Raw genomic sequence first — 16,199 nt, forward strand, 5'->3', positions numbered from 1 at the left:
GGGAGAGAGCCTGGGGTCAGAGCACAGGGTCTGTTATTGTACTGTACCCCTGGAGCAGTTGGGGTTAAGAGCCTTGCTCAGGAGCCCAGCGGAGTAGGATTCCTCTGTTGGCTACAGGATTTGAACTGGCAACCTTCCAGACACAGGTGCAGATCCTTAGCCACAGAGCCACCTCTCTGAAAGTAGGGGACTAACTTTACACCCTGCTTTCAGTTCATTACAATTGACTTAATTGTTTCAACTGAGAGATTTAGGGAATCAATATACTGTAGATGCTTACAAGTGAATGCACAATTTTATTTTATTTTATTTTATTTTATTTGTCTGTCTGCCTGTCAATTAAATGAAGATCAAACAGACTTTTATCACTTTATTATCTTTTTTATTGATTTATGAAAGGCTAAGAAAACAATGTCTGCAGCTAGCTTTATAAACCCTCATGGAATTTTTTTGGTCTTTGTTCTATCAATCTCAAATTTTTATCCAAGGTAGTATATATTTTGGACAAGACAAGAAAGTTAAATTCATTTGTTGTTTTTTTGTTTTCTTTTTGTTGTTTGGATATTACTTTCTATTGTGTGTGGACATATAAATACTGTTACAAACTAGATGCCCAACTGGTTACCTTGAATTAAAACCCTGAACCAGGCCTAACTATACTTTACAAGATAATTTAAGACGTTTAGGGAACATACTTTCCAGGTGGATGTACATTTGGTGTGATGTTTGTTCAATAAAATCTCTGTGTATGCTTTAAAAAAGACTGCCATTTTCCTGATAAAATAACTTTTGACATGATAATATAATAACAGATATACTGTATATGATACATTTTGTTAGAAGATCAACACATATAAAGTGGGTGTTTAAATGGATTTATGGATAAAATATGTAAATATTCTAACCATTTGGTAAAATGATGAAAATATCTTAAATTTTAGTGCTCAATGTAAACTACAATAGGAAAATTAAGCTAAATCCTTAGTTTTTATACAGTCTTTCTAGCTTTAATTCTGGATACAGTTATACAGTTAGACTTAATCATCCACATTCCCAAATGTATAACTTTAGCTCCATTACTACTGCGTTTCCTTCTTGATTGATCAATTTCAATGATTGCCTAAAACGCACGTACTACAGTTATTATTATTATTATTATTGCTTACACTTATATAGCGCTTTTCTGGACACTCCACTCAAAGCGCTTTACAGGTAATGGGGACTCCCCTCCACCACCACCAATGTGTAGCATCCACCTGGATGATGCGACGGCAGCCATAGTGCGCCAGAACGCTCACCACACATCAGCTAAGTCTTGAGTCCTGGCAGTGCAACATAATGGCAAATGTCATCTGTATTGTATTGTGCCTTACAAATGCAAAGAAATTGTACAGAGAAAAACATGTGAATCAATGAGAAATCAAAAGCTACAGTATTTACAATCTGTTAAATGACTTATACTGTATATTCTTTTTACATAATCATGAACTGGACTATTTGCAACAATTGCTATAGATGGTGATAGTTTTAAAAATAAGATTCAATAAACTTTAAATAGATTATTGACCATTAATTTTTGAAAGTCACATATATTCTCAATATTTATGTACATTAACTCTCATAAACAATGAGCACCATTGTGGACTAAGCTAGTTGGTTTAGTTTATTGCTTTTGCAAGTCCAGGATTTATTTCTTAAGATAAGATCACTTTATTAGCAATATACAACTTTGTGCATTAGGCATTTGTCTTTTCTCACATACCCCATCTCACTCTCCATGAGACACAGACAGGGAAAGAGAAGCTGGGGATCAGAGAGCAGGGTCAGCCATTGTACAGTGTCCCTAGAGCAGCTGGGGGTAAGGGCCTTGCTCAGGGGCCCAACAGAGTAGGATTTCTCTGCCAGCCACAGGATTTGAACCAGCAACCTTCCAGCCACAGGTGCAGAGCCTTAGCCACACTGCCACTGTTCCACCCCCTTTTTTTTAAGATAAGGAAAAAAAGAACCCCAGCTGCTCCAGGGACGCTGTACAATGTGACCCTGCACTCTGAGCCCAAGCTTCTCTCTCCCTGTCTGTGTGCCTGTATGTCTCATGAAGAGCAACCTGGAGTATGCGAAAAGACAAATTCCTAATGCAAGAAATTGTATATGGCTAATAAAGTGATCTTAGCTGCACTTATATATTTGCTTTGTAGTGGAAAAGACCCAGACTAAGTAGATCAAACTGTGAGAGCATACTGCTATCTTCTAACATCAGTGATATGTATGATCTGTATTATTTAAAAATCTATTTGGAAAAACATACTGTACATATTGTTTATTGTACTGTACATTCATATCTGTGGGTTGTTCTGTCAAATAATAGTGAAAAAGATAGAGCATTAAAATCATATTACAGGAAATAATAGCTTTAAATTAAGATCCCTTTAAAATTTTTATGTTGCCTTATTCACCACAAAGTTTTATTTTCATCTTCACTTATCATTGCTAGGATGAAGTCAAGTCAAGTTATTGTGGAGTCTGCGTTGTTGTATAAATCATTCTTTTTTTCCTGCAATCTCAGCAAATGACATTGAAAGTAAATGAGTATCCTCTCAACTTACTGTGACTGCAGTTGCACTTTTCAAGCAGTTAACCTGGCCTCCTTTCCTGGTGTGGTGCATTGCAGTGAATAGAACAATTTGATTTTGTCTTTCTAAGTCACGGGATTGCACATGCCAGTTTAGCATTGCCCTGGGTCTGTAGACTTAGTTATAGTGGAGTGGTTATTCTGATTTAGCACAGTGAGTTTTTATTTTTCATGGTTTCTGAATGAAAATGAAACTGTCAACACCTGCTAAACAAAGTTTTTTTTTAAATCTTGTTTTATATTTGGAGCAACATTAAGACATTATACAGTATATAGTGCATTGTATCCAAGATGAAAATAAGTTATTAGTTGATGTTTCATAGATTTTCTGTAAATCCCTTCAATAGAAATAAAACAATTTATCTTCCAAGAAGGTCAATAGTCTATTTTGCTGCATAAGAAAATACCTAGCCCATACAGTTTCTCTAACATAACACTGTGGTTTCAGACTGTTAATAAAACATATTTCTGCAGTTTGGTATATCTTAATGAATGCATTATAGAGATGAAATACTGTATGTATAAATTATTTGGTGTAACTCACCTATCTGAATTCCCCCCAGCCCCCCTCCTCTACTGAAGAGTAAGGAGGAGCTAGGGAGTTTGCTGTATTTGTGCAAGGGTGTAGATGGAGGGGGAGTGCAAGAGAGATACAGTACAGTGGCGATCAAAAGTATTCTCCCCTTTTGGACCTTATTCATGCTACAATATGGAATCATCCACCCATCTATTTTCTAACCCCTTTATCCAGTATAGGATCACGGGGGAGCCAGAGCCCTTCCTAGCAAACAATGGGCGCAAGGCAGCATACACTTTGGACAGGACACCAGTCCATCACAAGGCAGACAGACATCAACACACACTTACACCAGGGCCATTTTTCCCAGAAGCCAATTAACCTTCCAGTGTGTGCTTGTACTGAGGGAAGAAACTGGAGTACCTGATAAACCTATGACAATATGGAAGGATATACTGTGCAAACTCCACTCACCCCAGGTCTGGAATTGAAGCCAGGGCCCCAAAACTGCAAAATATCAGTACAAATCACTGCACCACCATGCCACCCCAATATAGAATTGTAACGTATTGAATTGAGATTTTTTGCTATTTATCACCAAAACACTCTATAAAGTCAAAGTGAATACATAATACTAGAAACACAGAAAACCAGCAGGACAATGACCCAAAACATTCAACCAAAACTATTGGAGTGGCTTAAAAACGATGATGTTTTGCAGTGGCCCAGTCAAAGCCTGCACCTCAGTCCAATATAGAATCTATGGTTGAAGTTGAAAATTGGTGTTCACCAATGGTCCATAAATGGTGAATAAATACTATGCAGTTATTTTCTTTTTTTATTTACAATTAATGTAGAAGGATTTGCAGAATAGTGTTTTCAGTTTGACATTATGGAGTGATTTATGCCAATCAATGGTAAAAAATCCCAATTAAATACATTATGATTCCATAAATCCAAAGCAGTGATTACTTTTGATAGCCATTGTAGATGAAGGGAAGACCAGTGTGTAAGACTATATATGTAGGTGAGCAGAAGAGTGAAATTAGGATCTAATCTTTCCCCAAAACTTCTGCCATGAACTTCATTAATTGAGTTCTATTAATTTTAACAAACACTGTGTTTTTCACAGTAGCATGTGAGCATAAACATTATTATTTTTAGCACATTTTCCATCATTTTTGAGTGCAGGTGAGATACTGAATTAATGTACAGGGTATTTGTAGGACCTGGTTTACTGAGTGGTAGTACAGGACTATTTTGTATCTCTCCCTGCTATTTATGTTACCCTTACAGAAAGTGAGAATATTTGGGCAGCACATGCAATAAAGATTAAATCCAACTACAGTACCACTTAATTTGCATTGAACAAATTAAATGTACATACACAACCTAGCATGCTGAGCACCATTAATGACCAGTAATACTGTATATTCACAATTTGTACACAGATGTCTTAAAATGTCTTACCACATGTAAAAAACACACAAAAGACATAGAGTACCCTGTTTACTTCATACTGTATCACAACAAAATAATTTTCCATTATCTAAATAAAAAAAATAATTCTTCTCAGCAGAGTACAGTGCAGCTGTAGACAATGATTTTTGACATTTTATGTCCAATTGTCAAAATAAATACACATTGCAAATGCAAATGGGATGGTAAATATAGGATTTTTACTACAGAGTCAGTGCTAACAACATTTTATTTTTTGTGAGCATTCCCAATTTGATTTTCTTCTTATCTTACAAGTGCACACTTTGCAGTGTTTGGTTAACTCCTAAAAACAGAAATTGGGACATTCTACTGTATGTAGCTCAATCAGTAAGAACTTGTTCAGGTGCAGATTAAATACTAGGACCATGTGTCAAGTCTTGTTTTCTGTATGTATACTGATATCCAGAAAGACTGTCAGGCCCCGCTTATGGTCTGCAATTAAACTGAAATCAAGATCAAGGCAGTGTTCTCCATGACAGGTCTCTGTTCTCTTTGAGCTCAACTTGGGATACCTGCATTAATATTTGACAGGTGAACTCTCTTAGTGAAACTTCCCACCTGCCAGTTTCCCTGGAGCGGACTCAGTGACACAGTGACCATTGTGGCCTCCCAAGCACTTGCAGGTATGCAGTGCTGTCAGTGAGGAACACAACTGTGCTCCAATTGGCACTGAACCTGCATTATGGGGCCATTTTGCCATTGATGTGTTAAAAGACAATTGGCTCAAAGGTGGGTGGGTTGGCGGAGTCTGACTATATGTTTACTGTGTGAAAGAAACTCATTAATCCCAAATCAGTTGTTTATAACAAAAATAATAACTAGAGATTCTAAATGTATTTAAAAACATTTTTTCTGAGTTTATTCCCAGCCAAAAATAAGTAAATAAATGACTGGATAATTTATCCAGTTAAAAATACATATTGAAATGATTAATTAAAAAATGTTGAGTGTACTTCAATAATGATGTACGTACAGTAAGTAGCAATCAAATCATCTACATGTCTGATCTGATCACTTTTCTCAACTTTTGCATTCTACACTCTTTCCTGCACCATATTGACTAATGTTCTAATCAGCTATATGATTTGCGCAATGCACATATTCACTTTACACGTGGAATAAATCACATCAGGTTGTTATTAAAATCCACCCTGTGTACAGTATTGTGTACATTTTTACTGTCATTAGCCTAGCATAGTATACAGAATGTATTGCACTTCTATCTAATGCTAGCTCTATTGTCATTTAAGTAATTAATCTTACTGTATTTACATGATCTTGCCTTGCAAAAGTATTTACCCCCTTCCAATGATGTTATAAATTAGGTATACACATTTTATTAAATCAATATTTTGAGTTTTCTCATAGATTTTTTTATTGGATTCAAAACAAGATTTTGACTGCACCAGAAAACATCCTCTGTATTCTTGTTAAGCCACTCCAGAGAATTGATTTGGCCATGTGCTTTGGTTTTCCAAAGCTGTAACTGCTGCCAAAGGTGCTTCCACTAAGTACTGACTCAGGGAGGTGAATACTTATGTAATCAACATATTTTAGTTTTTACCTTGCAGATTTGTTGAATTTGTTTAATTTCTTTCACCCATAAAAGCAGTTAGAGCATTCAGTTTTTATACAAATATTCACTTTAAAAATGTGTATATTTCTTTTGTAACTCAACAAAATGGGGCATCATTGGAAGGGGTGGAATACTTTTGCAAGGTACTGCACATAGTAAGTTGCTGTAGTTAACTGCATCTGCTAAGCATGTAATAATGCAATATTTTTTATATTACTGTGATATTTTAGAAATTGGGAGCTTTGATGACTATTGGGAATCACTTTTAATTCCATACACAATATTCACACATGGATTATAAATATACAGTATACAATTTATTGATATAACACAAAAACTTATTTTTAATATATAGAATATATTTATGAATTGATCTGCTGTAATATAAAAGGTTGATTGTTCACTAAGGCATAACAAAGAGAAGAGTTAACATCAGAGTTAAAATATCAACTATAACATGGTCTACCCTATAGGTTACAGAATATTTTTCTAATACTTTTATGCATACACTTTTATATTCTCAAAGACAATGAAATATTCAGTTATTTTCTGAATTTTACTTAACATGTTTAGAATAATAGTTTAACTCTTAAGAATTTTAATGTGAATTAAGATCGTTTGGCCAAACTGAAAAGAGCAGTGTTCTCGTAGTTGTTTCTTCAGCTCATTTGTTCTGTTCTGACAACGTCCTGGTGTAGACAGAGAAAAGGGGAGCTTTGCCTAGCAGTGCTGAGGACAGTTATCCAAAGAAGTTATTGTCTTGATAATCTTTGGCATTGACAATAGGCTGTGCACAGTCATTTGTTTGGTCCCGCCACAAGTAAATGGGTGGGAGAAACTAGGTTCATCCCGGCTATAAATTTTTACTGAATATGCTAAGATATACAGAATGTCAACAAAAAGATTCCAACTATCTTAATTTCGTTGATCAAAAATAACAAATTTGTTTGCAAAACACACTATTTCTACTGTTGCAGAAAGGATATTTTGGGCAGAATTCTGCTCTTTACTGACTTACTCTCTCGGCCTGGTGTATTGGGATAAAGTTTAAAATCTGATTTGGATTGCTTGCAGTCACATGGTTGAGAAAGTCAGAGTTCCAATTTAGATGGAGAGAAAAGAGAAGCCAGTGAGGTAACCGACAAAGTAAGTCATGTATTACCTTCATAAAGCAGGAAATCACAGTGGATGATTGGTTAGGATGTTGTCAGGTACAGTCTAGTCCTAGTATCCAGACTCCAGGTCCCTCATTGGTTGATCATACTTTGGGTGATGGACAATGACCTTTGGCCCATTGTCTTGGGCAGAAGGGAAATAGCAAACTGAAGGTAGCTAGGCTGCATTATACTTTATCTATTTAGGGTGTTTCAAAATGAACACAGTTTTACTTTGTTCTTATCTGTGATACATATTTGTCAATGCAATAGAAAGATTATTAGAAATTCGTAGTGTAATAATACTGTATGCCTTGCTGCTACAATAATAATTAAGGATTCCTGTCAAATCCCAATGAATGCGACAGAGAGCTGAATTATGTATAAAGAATTTAATAAATAGATGAGAACCTAAGTTGCCAAATAACTCCTTCACTATTGCAAGTTTGCAGCAAGGGTGTAGATGGTGAGGTGGGGGGGAGGCTACAAGAGAAATACAGTATGTGAAGGGAAGACCTGGGTGAGAGACTTGTAGATGGAGGCAATTGGAAGTGTGAGCAATTGCTGTATGATCCAACCTTCCTCCCACACTTCTGTTATAAACTCCATTAATCAACTAATGTCATGTACACGAGCACAGTTCATACAATACTATGAACAATGCATCTAGTTTGTTGACAACAACAGATCTTATGTCTATGTGTTAGTTGTGCAAAATACATTATAAATAAATGCATCCATTTATGGTACAGTAAAAGACAGTGTTGTGTATTATCTGCTACTTTAGGCAGTGTTATAAGAGGAGTTTTTATCAGGTTCTGAGATTGCTGCATTACAAATACTGAGATTTACTTAATGCACAACTGTTTCCCATACCTTTTTCAATGTTCTTATGCAGTTTTGTGCATCAATGTCCTGTTTTTCTAGGGATCAACATCAACATATGGCCAGATTCTATTCATATGAGTTGCAACAGTTTTATTAATTTAAGCTTAGAATTATCACAATCAGCGGAGCAAATTGTTAGCAATCTTAGTAACTTCACCAATTGCAAATGCCCCCTGTCTCCTGAAAAGACAATTCAACATATGCAGAGGTGAGTTAACCATATCACATCTACTTTAAAATAGTACTGTGTTTATACAGTACATTTAATTGTTTGTATACTATAATGCAAATGTTAGGTATCATTTATAGACACAACAAAAAACATTTTGTATTTAAATGTTTATAGTAAATATAGCAAAAAAAAATATTTACATGATGTGCCTACATTAATTGATTAATCAACTTTATTTGGTGTTAAAGTATTTGCATTTCATTTGTGTAAGAAATTTTACTGATTTTAAGGACTTTTAGATATTGAAAACATTGGATTGGTTTTACTTGGAATTCAGAGGATTAAGTCAGTGATTGATGTGAAAAATCTGTTTTTCTTTACCTTCCTTATTTGATTTTACAAATGTTTAGGCCTGCAATGATTGTTCATACAGTACGTAAGAAAAGAATGGTATGCTATTTCCTTTTTTCCCTTTGGGCTTATAGGTTCAATACTTTTCTTGAAGAATATTTCCCTGAAAATACTTTCAAACAGCTTCTCAACAAGATAAAAAACCTTAGTGGTATGTTTTATCTTTTATTCCCTTTCAGCTTGTTACAAATCCTGCATAGTAATGGAATGTGCCAAGATAATATTTTAAAACTTAATTCATTTCAGCGTGCTTAAGGCTGATTTGTCTCTTGTTCAAATATGTTTCAAAGGTTTTAATTATGAATCCTATGGGACTCTTATCTCTGATTAAGACTTAATAATCCAAATGTAATGTGTTATTTGTAATGTGTCAATGGTGTCTAAAGAAATCCCTACAAAAAGTTTTTAAAACACAAAAAAAGGTGCATAATAGAGTGTACAAAACATTTGACTCATTTCTCACAAACCATTTAATATAAAAAAACTGTATTTTAAATATCATAAAATATGGTAGGACTTAATTTAAATTTGCAAGGATATGTTTTTAAAAAACTGCATACTATACAGTATGTATTGAAATGGCATGCCACCAATGCAAATGCTAAACAAGATATAAAAGCAATGAAAATGATTGTCTTTTGAACACTGTCATAAAACCAATAGAGATAAGAAATGAACAAAAGAATTAATTTAGGATATGAATTTAATTAATAAAAGTATACATCTTTAAAAACAAAATCAATGTTTCAGACAAAAAAAAAGTATTTCTTCAGCTGAATGTATTGTAACCACAATGCTAAAATCTTGAGGTCCAAAAAGGTTTTGAATGTTTAAACAATAGCATTTTTTTTGCTGAAATGTTTAATATGAAAACAGAATTAGAAGAAGAATTAAAAGTAACTTTAAACAGATCCAACAAGCCCCTTTGTTGTTATGACTTGGCAGAAGCTAATTAATATTCATACCAATAATGCTTGCAAAGAACATACCAAAGGAATGGATTGACACCGCCCAGGCTGCACATGTACAGTACTGTACCTGCACAGGCAACTACATTCTCAGAACAAGGTGAAAGACATAGGGTGGCAAAGGCTGAAAATCTGGAACTCAGTAACCACTGTGAAACATACTTTATATCTGGGTAATAGCTGAAAAACATCTACAGTATCAATGCCCAAAGTTCATGATAAGTACAGTATTTCATACTTTGTTATATACATACTGTACATTTTGCACCTTAATTTCTTTAGGCTTTAGGCAACGAAATTTTTGTATTTTACCAGAATGGTAAAAATAATAATGACAATAACAGCAACAACAACATTTTAACAACTGTTAAAGTTGTGCACAATAAAGTTGTTTCTGTTTCCAGATTTTAATTTAGGAGCTTGTATACAGAATATAAGCAAGTTCAAATTGCATCTTTGGAACATGACAAGCTTGTCCTTTGAAACCATTGAAAACATCTTGACAGCAAATATCTCAGTATCAAAGATATGAACAGCTTGTGCACTCAAGGTAGTAACAGTTATATTGCTCCCTTTCAGATGTCTTTATGTCCCTTTATAATTTTTTCATGCATTTGCTGCATCCATTATATTGTAACGCAACGGGGGCTCAGGTGGGCACCCTTGCCGCATCTGGTCGGCCCCATCCCGACTGGAGGCTCGAACCCGGGACTTCCGCGTCTCTCTGCAGCAACCTAGCCCCGTGAGCTAGAGAGAGATCTCTCCACAGCCCAGTAGCTGTGGTCCTGCTATCACAGGGAAGGGCGGTGACGTCACCCGCTCTGGTACGCCGGCTCTTACACACAGTGCTTGTCGGCCGTAAGCGTTACAATATATACAGTAGGTTAGAGCAGGTTTTTAGCTTTAAAATTACTCAGCAGTTAATAATCTAAGTTTTACAGCAGAAAAAAACGATCATTCGAATGATATAAAGGTGCAAATTTAGTTTAATTTAAGTTAGTTTAATTTAATTCCAGAATTAAATTTCTGACTGACTTTAATGGTTTTCTTTTATTTATCTATAAATGTATGCATTAGTCTTCTTTTGTGAAGCAATTATTGAGATGTTACAGATCTCCTCCTAAATTTTATAATACTGATTTTTCTTTGCACTATGTTGATGTTTTTAAAGAGTAAAGAATCATAAAATATTGATCTGACTAACCTTCATCTTTCTTTAGATTATGACAAATACTCTTGCAATCTCTCTGGCTGGGAGTTGTGATGAAAACTCACTTAGATTGCTGTTGTCCTTTGCCGAGAACAGAAATATCTCACACAGTGTTCAAGAACTGGGTTCACTGTCTTCAGACGACGTATATAACACCTTGATATACGAAGCATAATCTATAAGGTACAGGACTCATTTTTGGATTGATGTCTTAATCCAAAGTACTCTGTTATTCAAATGTTGAATTTCAATAAGAGTGATTGCTGATAATGTTTTTTCTTATTTCACAGATTTTAGATAATAGATATCTAAAACATACTCTGAGTAAAAGTATTTTTGTTAAGATATTACTTATTCTTTCAGTGGGATCAGTGCAATTCAATTGCAATTAATCATCACTTCTGGCAAGCAACTACCTAGAGGAAAGGTTTCTTTGTACCTTTCACACCACTGCATTTTGTTTTGTCTGTGTCTTCGTTCATGTATATGAAATCCTCATGTCAAACATAACAGATTGTTCAAAAATTCATGATCCCTGAATTATGTTCCATACATCCATGCTCAAAGGAGTTCTTATTTTGTTTTTGTTTTTCACACCAGGCCTTTGTTCCAGTATTCATGCCAGTTGAAGTCAAGCAGATCATGAGCCATGTGTTGGAAATGTTTTCTAGTATCACTGAACTTACCACTAAAGCTCGTCCAATCCTACACCGCCTTCCAGGGTTGCTTACATCATTGACAAATTTGGAATTGCCTGGTATACAACAGTTCCAAGAGGTACAATAATTTACATTAATAACCTCAATAATCGAATAATTTTTTATAATTATGATATTCATTTCCTAGACTTGGTAAGTATTTATTGCTTACTTGTATTTCAGGCATTGGCAGGCAGTAGATTAAAACCATCTTCCTCTAGCTCTTGGCACACAATATCCAGCATGGTTTGCAAGCAAGAAGTGCCTTCCATGCTTTCTGAAAGTATTGTGCTCGCAGAGCTGCCTCAGATTACTGAACTATCCTTGGATGATATTCAGAAGTATGGAATTCCCCCTAATTCTTGTAAGTGACTTTTATATTCATAATCCAGCTTTGCCACATACTGATAGGAACTTGAACAACTAGAAAAGAGAACCCGGCACAGGATTTTCTGTCTGAAACATGATCTCAGATAAACCAGTACAGTACTGTACAGTAGAGTCTTGCAAAGGTAATAAGCCCTTTCCAAATGTTTTTATAGTTTTTAGTCTGAATGCCTGCTGTCATTATACTTTGAGTAGCAGTTAATATTTCTTATTTACACAACCTATTGCACACATTCTAAACAACAAAAGAAGAATAAGTAGCTAATATGAAAGAAAACTACAGAAATATCCTTGTCTCTGTAAGGTCCATCAGTAAAGTAGTGAATTTTGAAAGAGTTAGCAATGAAGACCACGGAACACTCCATGAAAATCAGACAATTAGCAAATCAATAAATTGGTTATGAGGCCAATAGCAACTTTGAAATAGTGACAGAATTAATTATTGGATAAAATGTCCAATAATCAACAATATTGTTGTAATAATAAAAAGTTCACCAATTCATGTTATCCTTGGTTTCCTTTCTTTTTTGTCCTAGCTGCCTTTTGTCTGGCATTTTATCAGGATATCCTGCAGTCTCCAAATGGAGCTATTCTGTGGACCATCCTCAAGCCTTTGGTACAGGGCAAAATTCTGTATTACCCACAGATTGCTGAGACACTACAAATTCTTCAAAAGGTAGGTGAACATTTTAATAAGAACTCTATTTGCGTATTTGTGTACATCTAAGACAAACATATTTTTGTAATTAATATCATAACAATTAAATAATCAATCTTATATTTGTGGTAGGCTAACTCTACTTTTGAACATATCCAAAAACTGAAACTCTATGCAGAAGAAAGTGGGAAAAACAAATTGGGAAAGAAAGAGAGCATCTTTATCATCAACCAATTTCAGGTAAGGAAAATACATTGATTTACAAAAAAAAGTGCTTTTAACATATTTATACAATTGCTTTCGGTAGTAAGAAAAACACAGAATTGTGCTCTGCATTCAAAGTATAACATTCAAGGATTACGGAAAGAACAGAAGAGTTTGTCATTTGACCTGTCTTGTACCTGTCTTGGCCTTTGGTTGCTAGTTATTCACCCATCCATTTTACAACATAAGCAGGTTTGTTCAAAGACCCACAGCTTTTTCTCAAGCAATTATACATTTGTAGCGGACGCTAGCACATAAGGGGAATCTTGACCAAGGTGTGAGGTGAACCCCATATGCCCAAATGCAAAATAAATTGTAAGTACAAAGGAAAGAAGTTACTAAATTAAGAGAACAGATAGACATGGATAAACTAAAGATAATGATAATAATTAAAACATCATAATGCTATGGTTATACGATTGGGAAGTTGCTATTGAAGTGTTATAATGTAAGGAGAAGGTTCAGCATCTTGCTAGTGTCAAAATTTCCAGTTCTTGGGAGCTTCAAAGCAAGGATGTTTTTGCTGAGGTGTAGGTGTCTGAGATTCACTGATCAAAGCAATCCTAAGGTTTACCTTGGTTTGCCTTAGTTAATTCAGTTCTTGATAAATCATTAATACAGGAGCACTGCATAAAATCAGCCAGGTACAGAGGAGGAAATGGAGAGAGACATAAAGTTTCTATTTTAATTTTAAAAATGATATGGATATTCTTATACAGCTTCTTAAAAGGCTAGAGAATAAATTAGATAACTGTTCTTTAAATTTGGAAAGGCAGATATAAAGACTGTGAAATCAGAGGAGAGATTGGTAGCTTAGAAGAACAGACAGATGTTTCAGTGAATGCAAAAAGGTAGAGTTGTGTGAGCCTAGAAATAGAGAAAGAGAAATTGGATTGTCCACTAACCAGGACAGAACTGTTTTGCCTCTGGATAACACTGATAGTCTCTGATAGTGTTCAGAGTTATGGGGTAGAACAATACCCAGTTCTAGAACAGAGTTTCAAGCACAATGCTCTCTTAACAAGGTTCAAATACTTAACTTAAATCTTGTCTTTATGGATGGTTTTGACAAGGACATCTCACCTTCTGTCCTTCTTTCTCCTCTCGTCTCTCTCATTTTCCTCTCTCCATACCTGCCTGTTTTTAAGTTGTGTTCCTATACTGTTGGTGACACTCTTAATGATTTACCATGAACTTAATTAACTAAGGTAATTCAAAGTAAACCTTAAAGTTTAGTGGTACTCAGCGGCCCACTGCTCAGGACAGAGACCAGCATAAGCCACCACCTCTACAGCAACACCTCTCAACAACTGAAGCGACAACAGCTAGGGCTGAACCTTTCTCTTTCTCACCTTCACCTGGTTTTAACAACATACCAGAGACTGAAGGCCTACAGCAGAGAGGAACCACAGTGGACAGCAGCAGCAAAAACAGCCTTCACAGAGCCAGCGATACCAACAATGTTTCTGACTGTAGTCTGAGCCCCTTGGTCACAAGATTGTGAGTGGTCAGACTAGAGCCCTTGTGACACCCTGTCTACACCAGAGGACAGGGCGAGTTATGAAACACTGAAAGAGCAGAGGAAGAGCTCTTAAATCTGCACTGCAAATTTAGAGATCATCTGCAACAGAGATGTACAGTTTTTTTTGCCAAAGAGCATGGAAGACAAGCCTCCCTAAGAACTTACTTCTATCTGCAGTACCGATGAACTATCTAGTCTCACTTCATACAACTATCTGCATCAGCAACACAAGCAGTATAAAGAATATGGATCTTTCGTCCTTTTAGTAACTATTCAGGCTAGTTTTAAACCACTTCTACACCTGCCATTAATTTACTTATTCACATTAGGTGTGGTTACCATGGCAACGCGTCTCCCTTAATCCGGGGCTCCGCCCCCCACACCAGACACTCCCTGCATTGTATCACAATAAATGTAGCAAGAGATTTAACTGTATGTCGTATTCTGTTGGTTTATAAAACAGCTTTATCTATGCTGTGGATCTGTGTAGGTGGTATTGAGGATTTGAATACTAGGTACCTGTAGTAGTCTTGGGTTTATCTGGGTAATCTGGATGTAGGCCTCTGGGATGCCTTGTTTGTAAATAATGGAATTTGACTTTTGTACGTTTATGTTGTGTGTTGTTTAGTCTGTTATTTCCATTATCAATAAATATTTGTTGATAATGTATGCCTGAGTTATTACTCTTTAAACAAAGCTGTGCCAGAGAACAAAGACCCCAGGTGCCTCTAATTGTACCAACCACGTGGGTATTATCCTGGTTTTGGGGAATTCGGGGATTATGATTATTAATTTAATTACTGAAATTATTGATTAATCTGCTTTCCCATTTCTTAGATGCATTATTTTTGAACCCCCTTTGTAACAATAATAATTTGATAGTGATGGAAGTCAAAAACTTAAAATTAACATGGATTTCAGAACGTTGTCCTAAGTCTGCATGGTTACAGGGGCTACTGGCTGACAAGAAGAAAAAAACAAAGGGGTCACTTGTTAATGCTGGAATTTATTGGACTAGACATTCAAATTTATCAGTTTTTTGGGAGAATTGGAGTCTGTCTTTATCCCAAATTTCACTTTAAACTAAAAAATATATTCAATAAATACATTAATAGCATTATAAATTAATACATGATGTGATTTCTACAGCAGTGTGAATTGTAAAGAGATCTATTCTTTATAAAATTGTAGACCAGAATGATGTGAAATTGTAAACTGTCGTTGTCTTAGCAATGCTAATTTCTGTACTCTAATTTGTTTTTCTTTTGTTTGATTACAACAAAGGGATCTTCTACCAATGTAAGGAACTGGAACTTATATATTAAGCTTTCTTACAGGGAGCCTTTCAACATATTTGTGTTCAGAACTTTGTTCAAAGCCATTTCAAAATTGATTTGGATATGCTGGCTGCAGAACTTCAGGATTATGGTAATTGTTATTATTAGTTTTATTGTTGTTGTTGGTGGTGGTGGTGGTGGTGGTGATGTTGATAGCAATTGTAGTAACATGGTTGGCTTGTTATAAAATGTGTAACTTTGTATCACAATTTACTATACAGTAATTATATCTCAAAACAAGCTAATTACTAATTTAAATCCTGTGTATACAACCTGCGTTATAACTTGTCTTATAAATGCAATTGTGA

General features: G+C 35.2%; 1 protein-coding gene across 1 annotated transcript in view; it reads left to right on the forward strand.

Moving 5' to 3' along the window:
- Positions 1-11,966: 11,966 nt before the first annotated feature.
- Positions 11,967-16,199, forward strand: part of LOC148651334 (ATP-binding cassette sub-family A member 13-like) — a 123,025-nt gene continuing 118,792 nt past the window's right edge. The window contains 3 exon segments of the mRNA XM_088602304.1: positions 11,967-12,087; positions 12,647-12,786; positions 12,901-13,008. Coding sequence (XP_088458430.1) covers positions 11,967-12,087; positions 12,647-12,786; positions 12,901-13,008 — 369 coding nt within the window.

This window comes from Lepisosteus platostomus, chromosome 12 (genome assembly GCF_059453375.1).
Source record: "Lepisosteus platostomus isolate fLepPlt1 chromosome 12, fLepPlt1.hap1, whole genome shotgun sequence".
In the NCBI taxonomy this organism is placed as follows: domain Eukaryota; kingdom Metazoa; phylum Chordata; class Actinopteri; order Semionotiformes; family Lepisosteidae; genus Lepisosteus; species Lepisosteus platostomus.